Source organism: Strongylocentrotus purpuratus, unplaced genomic scaffold (assembly GCF_000002235.5).
Source record: "Strongylocentrotus purpuratus isolate Spur 01 unplaced genomic scaffold, Spur_5.0 spur5_scaffold_13, whole genome shotgun sequence".
Taxonomy (NCBI): domain Eukaryota; kingdom Metazoa; phylum Echinodermata; class Echinoidea; order Camarodonta; family Strongylocentrotidae; genus Strongylocentrotus; species Strongylocentrotus purpuratus.
In genome coordinates this window covers 2,739,751-2,752,778 of record NW_022145598.1, presented here as the reverse complement: position 1 = coordinate 2,752,778, position 13,028 = coordinate 2,739,751, and the positions used below count along the sequence as shown (strand labels likewise).

At 38.6% G+C, this 13,028-nt stretch overlaps 1 protein-coding gene across 2 annotated transcripts in view; it reads right to left on the bottom strand.

Annotated features, from left to right (window-relative positions):
- LOC579258 (collagen alpha-1(XXII) chain) overlaps positions 1–11,233 on the bottom strand; it is a 50,102-nt gene extending 38,869 nt beyond the window's left edge. For both annotated transcript variants that reach the window (XM_030982712.1, XM_030982713.1), the window contains exon 1: positions 10,366–11,233. In XM_030982712.1, coding sequence (XP_030838572.1) covers positions 10,366–10,388 — 23 coding nt within the window. In that variant the 5' untranslated portion in view covers positions 10,389–11,233. The remainder of the gene's footprint in view (positions 1–10,365) is intronic.
- Between the last annotated feature and the right edge of the window lie 1,795 nt (positions 11,234–13,028).

The following is a 13,028-nucleotide window of genomic DNA, read 5'->3' as shown; positions in this document are numbered from 1 at the left end:
ACCATTCCTGAATATATATTCTCTTCTCTAATGTACAGTAGCGGAAACAGTTTTAGCAAACTTCGAAAGTTATGCAGATCTTTTCAGGGATTTAAAGCCGCGCAACACTTTGCAACTTGTTATGTACCAATCTGTTACAATCTTACGACCCGAGTTAGATGTTAACGATCAAAGTAAACGAAATTTACGAGTGATGAACAGGAGTTACAAGTATGGAGATTTAAGCTAATAATTTAGAATGTATATATTTTTTCACCTGCCTGTTAGGGTGATTTCATTTCGAAATAATGTTCAATTACTGGTAATGGGAGATCTTTTGTGAATCAGAGAAGACATAATGCCTATAGTTTTACTTCATGGTATTATTCTTAAATATATATATATATATATATATATATATATATATATATATATATATATATATTAAACACGGCAAAGATGTTATCGGGACGTGCATTCAACCAACAAATGCATATAGGGGAATATGTAATGATGTTTATGTATTGTATTTTGAAAGTAACATCCAAACATAATAGATACGGGAATAACGTCATATGACTGCGGCCCTTATCTAATTAAGATGTTAACATACTGTGCCAACGTGGGCAATTCACTGCTTAGGAATGATATTCGTCCTCTTAAGTTCGGCTAGCATTAGTTTATTATCATTTCGGTTAATCTAAGACGAGATCAACAAAAATATCAATAACTTGTTAAGGTTTAGATGTTTAACAATGGCCAAAAGGATGTCATGCTTATAGGCGATCCATAACCTGATCGCAACTGCTTTCGAAAAATCGACCTATTTAACCCGTTGGCTACTGAATTATCTTATTCCCATAGGCTTTACACAGGGACCACCAGGTTCCAGTAAGCAATGGGTTAAGGCAATTTCAAAAGCATGTACGTCACATAATGTGTGAACATGATAATGACGTATTGCGTAATTCGAACATGATACAGCAGGGTATAGAAATTGCCCTGGAGTTATACTTGCGATTGTGTTCCCAATTAAAGATAATATGTCCCTTTTGCAGCCAGCATCAAATTCTGTAAAAGTTTGCAGGACTTATGAATAGGCCTATGTCATGTAAATATCCTATCTGTGAAATTCAAACATAAGCAGTGTCCTAGTATTCAAATTATGCAAGGAAACCTGTTGAGTGACTGACTGACATCTTTTTTTCTTTGGTAATAACATATATAAAATGAGCTGTAACAGGTGCATGAGCATTTTTCTACATCAATAACCCAATCCTTGTAATGGCCAACGTTAAACTGAATGAATCTTTGGGCAGCACCATTCTGTAAAAGAGTCTGTAAATCAGATTATTACTCAGGTGATTGCAAACACTGAACTTGAATCGACAACTAAAGGTCATTATTTTCCCATTAAAAGTCATTTTGAAGCCCTTTCGTTTTGATGGAACTTCTATATTAGTATTGTCTCTCAATTGCCGTTGAAATTTAACTTTTACATGTTTTGTCCTGCAAATGGGTCTGGGACATAGTACCTTTAAGAACGCATATATTTTGGTTAAAAACACAAGCGGGGCAAGGAATGTATAACGAGAATAATACTATTGTACCTTAAAGATAAAGTTGAGTTCTGGTCATGCGAATTGTGAAAGAAACGGTGTGGAATCGATCAGAAAAGGTTGATCATCTAACATATAAGTATTGGTGTGTACTGCAAGGTTCTAGAATCATCAAAATGATAAGAAATTTGGCCCAGTCTGTTTATGGGACTACACGAACATGTGGCATAAAAATCCGTCCCGATTCTTATCCTGTTACATGCCATATTTAGAATATTAAGGCATTTGAAGAGCCATGCTGGTCAGGGAACATTTTTTTATCTGATGTTCTTTCATACTTATAATAACAATGATAACGCTCACAAATTATTTTTTACCTCTTCCAATAACTCAACCTTCTCTTTAAATATGTTAAATTGAGAGCGTGTGTTGTATTCGTTAGTGACACTCGACTTGATCCTGTGTGTTCTGTGTAGAAGCATTGAACCAATTAAGTTTGACTGGTAAATATCTGATTACTCATGTCGTGTACGTAGCCGGCGGGCCCCCATTGAGCCTTTCGCCCCCTTAGCTCTCGCCCGGGGGCATACTACACTGCGGACGACAGTTTGACGGTATAGATCATCGTCCAGCTTTTAAAGTGTAACAATTATTTCTCGTTCAACTCAATGGACTTCACCATATTTCCATGATGATTGTATTACATATTTCCTCGCTAGTTGAGATCTTTTTACCACAACAACTTCGTGTTAGTGCCAGGAAAAAATGGACATGTAATAATTATGGTTCGCTCGCTAAATAATATCAACAAATTGATTTGTACAGCTGCTCAGGCGAAATTTATAAATTGCCAATTTGATAACCAAATGAACGATTGGAATAATAAAAAAGGATCGTTGTTACAAAAATGATCAGATATATTTTAAAACACCATCTAATTTAGTGCAAGTATTTTATTCTTTATCAAACAATGTGAACAAATTTATAAATATGTCATTGTGGGGAAAATGCCTCTTTAAATCATTAGCAATGATCCACCGTAATAGATGAACGATTAGACCGCAAAATCACTTGTTAGCGTATTGAGAAAAAACAGTTCACAGATATGGGATGAATCTTTGAAACTGACGGATGCTTAGAAGTCTGGCAATCTGAACGCCATGGTGGTGATGGCAAACTGGTCATGGTAGATCTGTTGTTGTTATTTACACCCCTTTATTAAACATCACCACGTTTGACATAGGACTACATGTCAAAGTTAATAAGAGTAAAACCATGAACATGTTATCTCGAATACCATGACCGAATCGTTTGTGTGGTGGAGGTCCATCCTTTACCCATTAATCCCATGCTGTGAAAGTATTAACATGAATGGATGAATGTGGTCTAGGTCAGGACCTGCATGAGGGCGTATCAACACTATTAAAGAATTCCCGCGGTTCGAATTGAGTATTGGTAAAATCAAAAGCTCGTCAAAAAAATGCTGTAAGATACCACGTCGAATAGATAAACATAGTTAACCGACATTTCTTCAATTCAATTTACTGAATTATTATGATATAGGCTCAAGATAATAGATGGTCTGGACAGCCTTGACCTTCGCATCTCTAGTCAAGCGCCTTGAACCACTCGACCACGACACTCACATCCTACATGCAGCCTTTTCACACACAGCTAAAATTCTATAAACATGATTAGTTTAAAGGGATTTAACTAATCAGCTGTACATACGACATCATTCACACACAGAAATTTCGGTGCGATCGTTAATCGTTTCGTGATTAACTACTGCTCTTAAAATGCGCAGTAGTGCCATTGCGCATTGAAGGTCATGTCATATTAAACAAAGCGCACGCTCCATCCAGTTTAAACACGTTTAAACACGAATAACCGTTCACACATAAAATGTCAAGCTCTTTAGATACGAACTTCGTATCTGCAGCCTGCTTTGAGTGGCGTATGAATCGCGACTTCGTATCTATCCGAACATCGTATAAACGATGTTTAAAACTGTCGAGTTAAACACGTTTAAACTAATCATCTCTAGATACGATGAATTTTAGCTGTGTGTGAAAAGACTGATGATCAGCTTGTTCTGATCGATTCCACATCATTTCTTTCGAAAGAATCGCATGACCATAACTTAACTTTATCTTTAAGGAAGTTAAACACAGTTGACCATGTCTTAAACTAGATTTGACATCTTAAACCATGTGTTCCTAGGTTTCTCCCATCCAGTCGGGAGCTTCCCCGTGTCTCTCGGCTCTTCCCCGGGGATTTCCTGGGGAGGCTAACCACTCGAGTCTCGTTAGGAATTCCCTTAGCGTGCTTGAGGTTTACAGGATAAAACTCTCCCGCAGCGAGCCATCTTCGCCTATGGCAAGCTCACTGTAGACAAATTACAGTGTTTCCGAAATTTAAAAATCAATTGTACATTCCAGAATGGTGGAGGTAATTTTTAGAGAAATATACCTCCCGAACTGGTCAAATCGCACAAGTCTGTCGATGAAATTGGAGACCGGTTTGTGCAGAATAAACCAGGGCATTTATCCGTTTTTTGTATCCGTAATTACAACTATGCACTAATGTTAGGACAGGGTTCGTTTTTTTAGAAATAAAAGCAATTGATCTTCCCAGTTCTCAAGCAGAATTTCTATCGCGTCTCCTAAAATTGTTTTAGATATTCACTCAAAGTCAATTTTATTCCTGTTTTGATATTTATATAAATAACAATAATACTAATCTTCTAGGGTTTTAGCGCTTAATAAAATGTCTCTAAACGCTTTACAGATTACACCGGTCATCGGATTCAGTATTGTCAACACAAACAATGCGTGCACATTCTCCACTTCCCGGGGAACATGCCAGCCAGCGAATCCCAATGACCTTTGCATCCTACCGGATACCCATTTAACACCTGCCATGATGGAAGTGGCAAATGTGGACTAATTTCTTTTCCAGCCAAGTTTGTGCTGGGTTGGGATTCGAACCCTCAACCCTCTGACTGAGAGTCAAATGAATCGTCACCTCCACGGTGCTATTATTCGAAAAATTGGAATGACCTACATACATTTTGCAAGAAAAAGTTTGTCAAAGAGGTGAAGAGTTACTTTGAAGGAGTGAGTTGTAGGCGAACATGGAAATTAACAAACAGTGTGAAAATTCGATGAATTTTCGCATCGGGTTACAGGATATCAGTATATGGTACACGAAAAGCAAAAATATTGAACAAATTTAGTCTGGTGAGAAAGTTGGGAAATTTTATTTTGAGAGGGAAAAACAAATGTTTGATCAGAGTTGAAAGAAACGTTTCATATGACATATAATAACATAATAATATTCATTTATTCATACAGCTTCATTTCCATGAATCAAGAAATATTTAAGATTTAAGGAAAAATATAATAATATGGGAGGGACAGAGTATAAAGAATAAAGTGTGTAAAGTTGAGAACGAAATGCAAAATGGAAAAAAAATCAATGAACAATCAAGGAAGAATGCAAAAAGGATGAAAGGAAGAAGAGGAGAAGTCGGAAGGAAAAGAAGAAAGTAGAAACTAGGTCCATGAAAACTTAACATAGCGGCCATTACCCCCGACATTGCAATGACCTTGTATATTGACATGCTCCTCTTGACGATCGAAACATGCTTGTTTGACAGGTTTCGAAAAACATTAACACGTCAATCATCACTGCTCTCCTTTACTTCATGAAAAACAAACCATTATGATGAATTCCACCAATAACCACATTTTGTCTTTCCAGGAATTGTTTAGAGAGTTTTGACGTAATGTTGAGTTCTTATAATTTAATTTTCTCCTGTATCTCTTCGTTTGATCCAATCATTGAACTTATGATGACTATGTTCATGAACTCAGCCAACGGTTTTAGCAGATAAATTTAAAAGCGGTCATTGGCGTATTGAGGATAGTGTAAAGCGGGTGTGTGTGGGGGGGGGGGGGGGGGGTAAATTATCACAAACAACAGCAAGTAATACTAATGACAATAATTGTTTCATTTATATTGCGCACTTATCCATCCCAGCCAGGGGGGGGGGGGGGGGTCTCAAGGCGCCCACAAAGTAGTATTAATACCTTGGATTTTAGTTCAGCTTCTCTAAGGCGCTTAATGCATTCAAATAATAAATTTCTACCAGGTACCCATTCACTACACCCGGGTGGAGAGCGGCAGATGTAGATTAATGTCTTGTCAAGGGACGTTAGTGCCGTGGTGGGACTCGGACACGAACCACGTGATCAACAGTCCGATGACGTATCTACTAGGCCTTTATAATAAGCTGAGGAAATATAGAGCTGGCAAACCAAGATAAATCATGCAGCATTATAGGTCATTGCAAATAATTATTTTAATTTCCTCTACTCTACATTCGGCTAGCTTTGCATATCAAAATATCCAATAACAGTTCCTTCTGCATTCACTAACCCTGTTTGAAATCTGCAAAATAATTTGATACTTCCATAGCCCAATTTCGACTTAGATATCTGTTATTCATAGCCTTGCTTACCATTATTTCACTCATAATCTTTCTCGTCAGCAGTGAACGTATTTAGAATACGACAATGCAATGAACTTCCGACCGCCGCAGCGGGATGCGCTGTCTCAGGAATTCGGTTTCGTCACTGCGCTCGGTTAAAACTAACTCGGCGAAGAACAGGCTGGGTCTTTATGTGACGTCATTGACTAACGTTAGTGAATGCAGCTTAATGTTGTCATGCATAGAATCCTATTTGCAGTTACACATTCTATGTATACTGTGCTAATACTCGATGACGACCTGGTATTAACAGAGTATCTATCTAATCATACACTTCTTCTTATTTTGATTCGTTTAAAGGTATCTTTTTTCGGAATATGTTTTGAAATGAGTTCAATGCCCGTTCACTGTACACGAGGCGTTATTTTTTGAATTGCAATAGGACCTACGCTAATCAAGTCTAGGAATGCATTAAATCCATACATACCAGGTCAATCGACGCAATGTATGCACCGTTATTTTTTTGGGGTATGATTCCACGCTCTAATGGCGCATCGAAGACTGCACCAGTCGCTGACGCATCCATACGTCAGGCAACATTATGACGCCTCACGTGGAACCAACCGTAAAGGTATGGGAGACGTTATTACATCCATGGTCACATAGTTTCTTTAAGGCCGCTGCACAAGAGTCGTTATTTCAAAAGTCAGATTACAAATTGCATTCATGTATATATATATATATATATATATATATATATATATATATATATGGCGGTCAACCATATTTTTCTCCATTGACCTCAACCATGTCAACGCACTTTTAAGTTTATTTATTTCGACAAAAAGTAATAAAAACAACTCTATAAGTTATTTAAGAGAATGAAACGCAAAAAGACGCATAAAACATAGGGAAACAAATAAAAAAACAAACAGACAAAAAACAAGTATTACAAACAATCGAACAAACAAATAAATAAACAAACAAAAACCATCCCCCTTGCAATTTGGGCGTCAATGCCACTTTGAACCCCTCCAGATATTTGCCTCACGCCTGGGTACAAATTGATAAATTTCCTTGCGAAACAAGTTTAGCTCCAACGCCCCTGGCAAACATATTCACCGAGATGTAGTTTAGGAACGAAATTAGAAAATTGAGAGAAAAGAGCGAAATTGATTTTTTTTTTCACCAGGAATAGAAGACAAATTTTGACATTTTGACATTTTGTGAATGGAATGATGAGAAATTGCTTGATTTTCCTGAATTTTTTTAGGGCAAGACATGTTCATCTGGAATTTTCTCAGAGTGGAAAATAAGATAAATGTTTTACTCTGCAGGGGTATATCGAATCCATGATTATGACAGATACTGATGTAAAACATGAATACAAAATATTCGGAATTCAAACAGAACTGTACTGTCACGCAACTGACTTATCAATGGCCAATTCTATGGACTCGACTGACTTTTTAAAATAAAATGCCGCATTCATTTATTTAAATATAGCCCTTTGTATGCACTCACACTACTTGTTTATGTAAAGTGATTTGCTAACCATCCTAACGAGTGTCCAGGCACAATTGTAATATGTCATCATGGTCAAGGAGGGGGGGGGGGGGTGAACAAAATGAACACGGCTACGGATTGGTTGGGTGTATAGGTGTTGGTAATACCATCTTCATTTTTTATGCGACGTTCCCTTTCTCAATATCTCTCCCCTTTTCTTTTCTAATTGTCGCCATAAGATGGGGGCGACCCTCATGCCTCTCCTGTTTCCAAAGCCCCTCGGTACCCCAACCTCTGAAAACCATCGCGGCTACAGGAACGTCTTTGTTTAACAAAGTTTTCTGTGAATAATGATGTAATATAATGTTTCAGTTTCATGCTTTCGTTAAAAAACACATCTACGCAGCCATTCATAATACGTTTCTAATGATTCCCGGGCATCCAAATGACATGTATGGCAAAACTCCCAATCTACTGTCAAAATGTAACAGCATACTCTGTCTTTAATCGCCATTACTGTGATTACAAATATTACGTTTCCTATCGCAGTTCGTGACCGGGTTATGATTGTTGATCTAGTAATGAATAATCTGGTATTTTCTAGTGGTCTTCCATTTCAAATATGGATATGATAACGGGCGTGGCTTCCCATCTTTAGGGGGCTAACCCATGGGCGAGATATCATTGTTAATCAAAACATATGATTGTTTTTCATGTTCGAGGTGAAATTGAACTGCACCCTTTGCATTATTTGAGGGCTACTACAGTTTCAGAGAGAGAGAGAGAGAGAGAGAGAGAGAGAAAGAGATAGAGGGGGGGGGGGGCATATCAGGGTTTAATGCGTAGTGTTTCAGACCCTATGATTTTCAGACCCTTTTACCGAATGGTCGTTTTGTGCTGCACAAAGATTCAATCAGTTAAATGTTGGCCATAACAAGTAGTGGGTGCATGCCTTTTGCTCGATATGTCAGGCTCAACACGACTCCATACTAATGAATGACCAGATGACCATTGTAATGCCGGACTTCGGCCTGATTTAAATATTTAAATTTCCTTTCAAGAAACTAAAAACACTGCATTCTGGTTTTCCAGCCTAAAAATTGCGATGATGCGATGAAAATGATATAGATCGTGCTCAGATATGAGCTACTCCATTTCCCACCATCTTCAGGTCTGTGGACCGTTGTGAAAAGTGGCCAATACCTAAACATTTAAACATCAGTAGTTTGCATAGACAAGCGATACCCCAATGTAACCCCTCCCCGGCCCTGGCCCTTGGCCCCGGGGCGACCCTAATTCCCCGACAAATTTGGAGAGATCATGGGCCCCCGTAGCGGCCCTGTAGCGGACCCGTAGAGGCCGTGCAGAGACCCTGTGGAAGGGTAAGACGCTTTCTCTTATGCCCAGCTGAGCTCCCGTGCTGAGTCGCGCCCACATATTTTGTTATACCTGTTATAACCAGGTGTCTCTTGAAGTCAAAGCCAGACATCGGCATCAGCAACTATTCCGTGTTTCTTTTTTGTCTCTTTCATACATGAAACGAGAAATGGGCTACAAATACAATCGCGGCAAAACAGAATTTATTTGCATGAAAATAGAGTGCAAAGGGCGTGTGGAAAAAGTAGCTGCGATACACGATACAGCGACGGAAATACACATTTGAATAAAACGATTCAATTATATGGTTAATCTCTTCTTTAAAAACAAACAAAAAACACAATCGTTTTGAAACTTTTTGGCAGCGCGTGAGACTGATGATGGGGGAGACAGCTAGAGAGAGAGAGAGAGAGAGAGAGAGGGGGGGGGGGGCTATTATCCACTTTAATAGCAGCGTTTTTCGGTGAGACAAAGGAAAAAGAATCAACTTCCAAACGTGACTGCAAGAGCAACACCAGTCTGAGGTTCATTCAAAGTAACATCATATTTATGTAACTTATAATATGATAACACCCCACCATACGACAAAATTGAATTTGTTACAGAAATTGACTAGAGCAGAATGCAGACAGCTCGTCTCGATTTTACAAGCATTTGTTTTATCGCGCCAAAAACGCGCTTGTCTGGTTTGAGAATGAAGTTGAACTCCAAGTATGTGCGAAGGGGTAATTGAAACATCATACAATCGGATTCCTAAACTGAGATGACTTTGCTTTCGATGACCAATCATTGACAAATACTGACTCTCGATCATGTTATATGAAATAATGATTATCTTGGTTTTTATAATAATGACAAAGGTTACACACAAGTATCTACGACTGCTGTGAATTAAACATTCTCTATTTTATAGATTGTATCTCTCTGTGTACTTTTATTACAGGTATTACAGCTTATATGTACAATGATTCAATTTAGTACATTAGTATTTGTGAATGAATCAAAATCGACGATATTATTTTATATCTAATAAGAAAGGAATAAACGTCAGTGAAACCTTTAAAGGCTTAGCATATGAGAATATATATGATTTCTCATAAGGTCCAGCAAATACTGGGCCCGCCTAGATTAGTAGATTAGTAAAGAATGACAATGTACAGTGTGTACAAAAAAAGCAGAGGAAAATGTTCACTACCTCTCTGAAATCAAATTTGGAGACACAGCTACTTCGGAAGAAGTATCCCTTTTGTCCGAATTAAAACCAGGGATAGTAATATTACCCCACTTTAAATAGAAACAAACATGATTTAACAAACTGGATCTCAGTTTATCGATTGAAACTTTAAAATGCATAAGCTCATATATCTATCAGTTGACTCAATTTGGTTAAACATTTGACTATTTGTATATGACTATAAAACACAAGGGTTTAAAACAGATTATACTTACAGCACTTTCCTTAGTTCCATCATTGATAACACGCCACTCTTCGTTGGTGATCAGACTATCTGCTTCGTCTGAAGGCAGTATATTCCAGACGATATCTACTCCTTGATCAAGGAATCTCACCTCCAAGACATCGAGGTGATGATGAAGATGATGAAGATGATGAGGATGATGAGGGTGATTAGGGTGGTGAGGATGAGCAGGAGGCAAGGAGGAGGAGAAGGTGGTGGTGGCGGAGGAGGAGGAAGAAGAATAAGATGAATAAGAGGCTCTTTTCGATATTATTTACTGTGAAAGATGACGGATCCTCCAAGAAGTGCTAACCCCTTTAGTTTCTTCGAAGACGTTTGATGGCTGGTTGTTTCTCAATAAACTATGATAGTCCTCAACTCCTAGTATCACCCTTTCATCTAACGAATGTTGCGTCAGCCGAGAGAAAATTAAAGCCTCTTCGTTAGCTCTGTAACATAGGATGAGGATGCTATTTCCAGATAGCTAATTCTAAAAGAACCTTTCTGACTTTGCAGATTCGTAGTTCCTCTATACCAGGTTCTATGCGGGGATTACGTCCTTAGGATTGGTGATGCTCTAGGCCTACAAGTATACGTGGCCTATATAATCAGAAGCGCTTGAAGCTACTGCGTGTGACGATGCACTGCACTACGGCAGTCAGACTATACAGGCTGCAATCTTCCAGCGGCGACTGAACTGGTAGCCCTGTAGGGTGAAGCTGCCAAAGGGAATATTCCAGACGAAGAGGGGAGGAGAGAAGAGGAGGAGGAAGGAGATGAGAAGGAGGAATTTCTTCCTTTTTAACTTAGCTCGACCCAAGACACGTCTTGGGAGAGATGATATCGGAGAGCGGCTAGGGTGGATACACGACGCGCCCTTTTATTTGCCCGGCTCGCTCGGCGGGGACTGACATCTCAAACCGCCTCCCAGCTCAGCGGGTGGCGGCATCGTCTTATTGGCTCGTTTCTCATCTCTTTTCGAAGTAAATTATTTTCCAGAAGGAAGGAGGATGGGAAAATGTTCAGGAGACAGGCCTATGTGGCAACAGAAACACAATTTGAGACTATGTTATTTGTAAATGAAAATAGAGCAATTTAAATCAGGGGCAGACGGGGTGGGTTTGGTTATGTGTGTGTGTAGGGGGGGGGGGGATTTGTATGTTTCCAAGCATGTTACATCCCCCCCCCCCCCCCCATCCTCATCTAACAATCCTCGATCTTCCTCTGAAAACTGTGCGATTCGTTCACGGTATAGCAATATCAGAGGTTAAATAATTTGAAAGAGAGAGAGTGAGAGAGAGAGAGAGAGAGAGAGAGAGAAAGAGAGAGAGAGAGAGAGAGAGAGAGAGGGGGGGGGGGGAGTGACGGGCACTCGTTGATCCAATTTTCGAGGGGGCTGGATTGGAAAGCATGAATTGAATGGAAGAGGGCGTGGTCGTAGATTTTTCAAAATGTGAATAATAGAGCGAGATATATGTATCACAAATGACATATTAAACCGAGAATAACATTATTAGCCCCCCCCCCCCCCCACACACACCTTCCGGTCTTGTTCGTAATAGATTCCCCTTCAACGAGTACATGATAATCGAGGGATGCAGTTATTATTAGAAATCTTTCATTTTTCAAAATAAATTGTTTTTGTAAGAGACCACAGTAAATATTACTGATAATGATGTTAAAGGTACTATGTCCCATTTGCAGGCCAAAAAAAATGAAAAAGTTAAATTCCAACTGCATTTGAAAGATAATACTAATTCAGAACTTCCCTAAAAAAGGTGGGGCTTGAAAATGTCTTCAAGTGGGAAAATAACGACTATTAGTTGTCAAATCCACTTTAGGGCTATAGAGCCCAAAAGTAATAGTCTTGATTTTCAGACAATTGTACCGAATGGCCATACGTTTTATGCTTCGCAAAGATTCAATCAGTTTAATCTTGGCCATCACAAGAAGTGGGTTATTGATGTAGACAAATGTTCATGTACCCTTTACAACTCTTTTCATGTATGTTATTACCAAAGAAGAAAAAAAGCCAGTCAGTCAATCAATAGTGTCTGACAGTGAAGTCTAGCAAGTAAACAGGTTTCCTTGCATAATTTGAATATGAGGACACTGCTAACGTTTAAATTTCACAGATAGGACATACATGACATATTCATAATTCCTGCAAAGTTCTACATAATTTGAGGTTGGCTGCAAAAGGGACATAGTACCTTTAAAATTAACAATTCCTCGTGAATTTATGTTTCCCCATTTTTTCATTCATCCATTCTTTCATTTATTCATTTTCCCTCCCATGTGTTGGAACCTTTTTGGTTTTGTTATTAATGCTATTTCCAAATTTATGACGTCACACTGACATCTAGTATCATGACCATTCAATCTAATTCAAATGACGTTCAGAGTAATTTCAGACGTCACCGCTTGGATTCTCGGTTTCATTTCTTATTAACTATTTTCTTTTAAATCAATTTCAAGGTTTAACTTTAAAATCCCTTGCACTGTTTATTAATTAATACCAAGAAGATATGAATGACAAGATGTTCCGTTCACATCAGCCCCATCATGTCCTCGTGAGCATTCATCAACACAACAATCACTTGGGTCTGCCGTCAGTGGGGTACAGTTGCAGCATGTACCACTAATTGCAGTGAT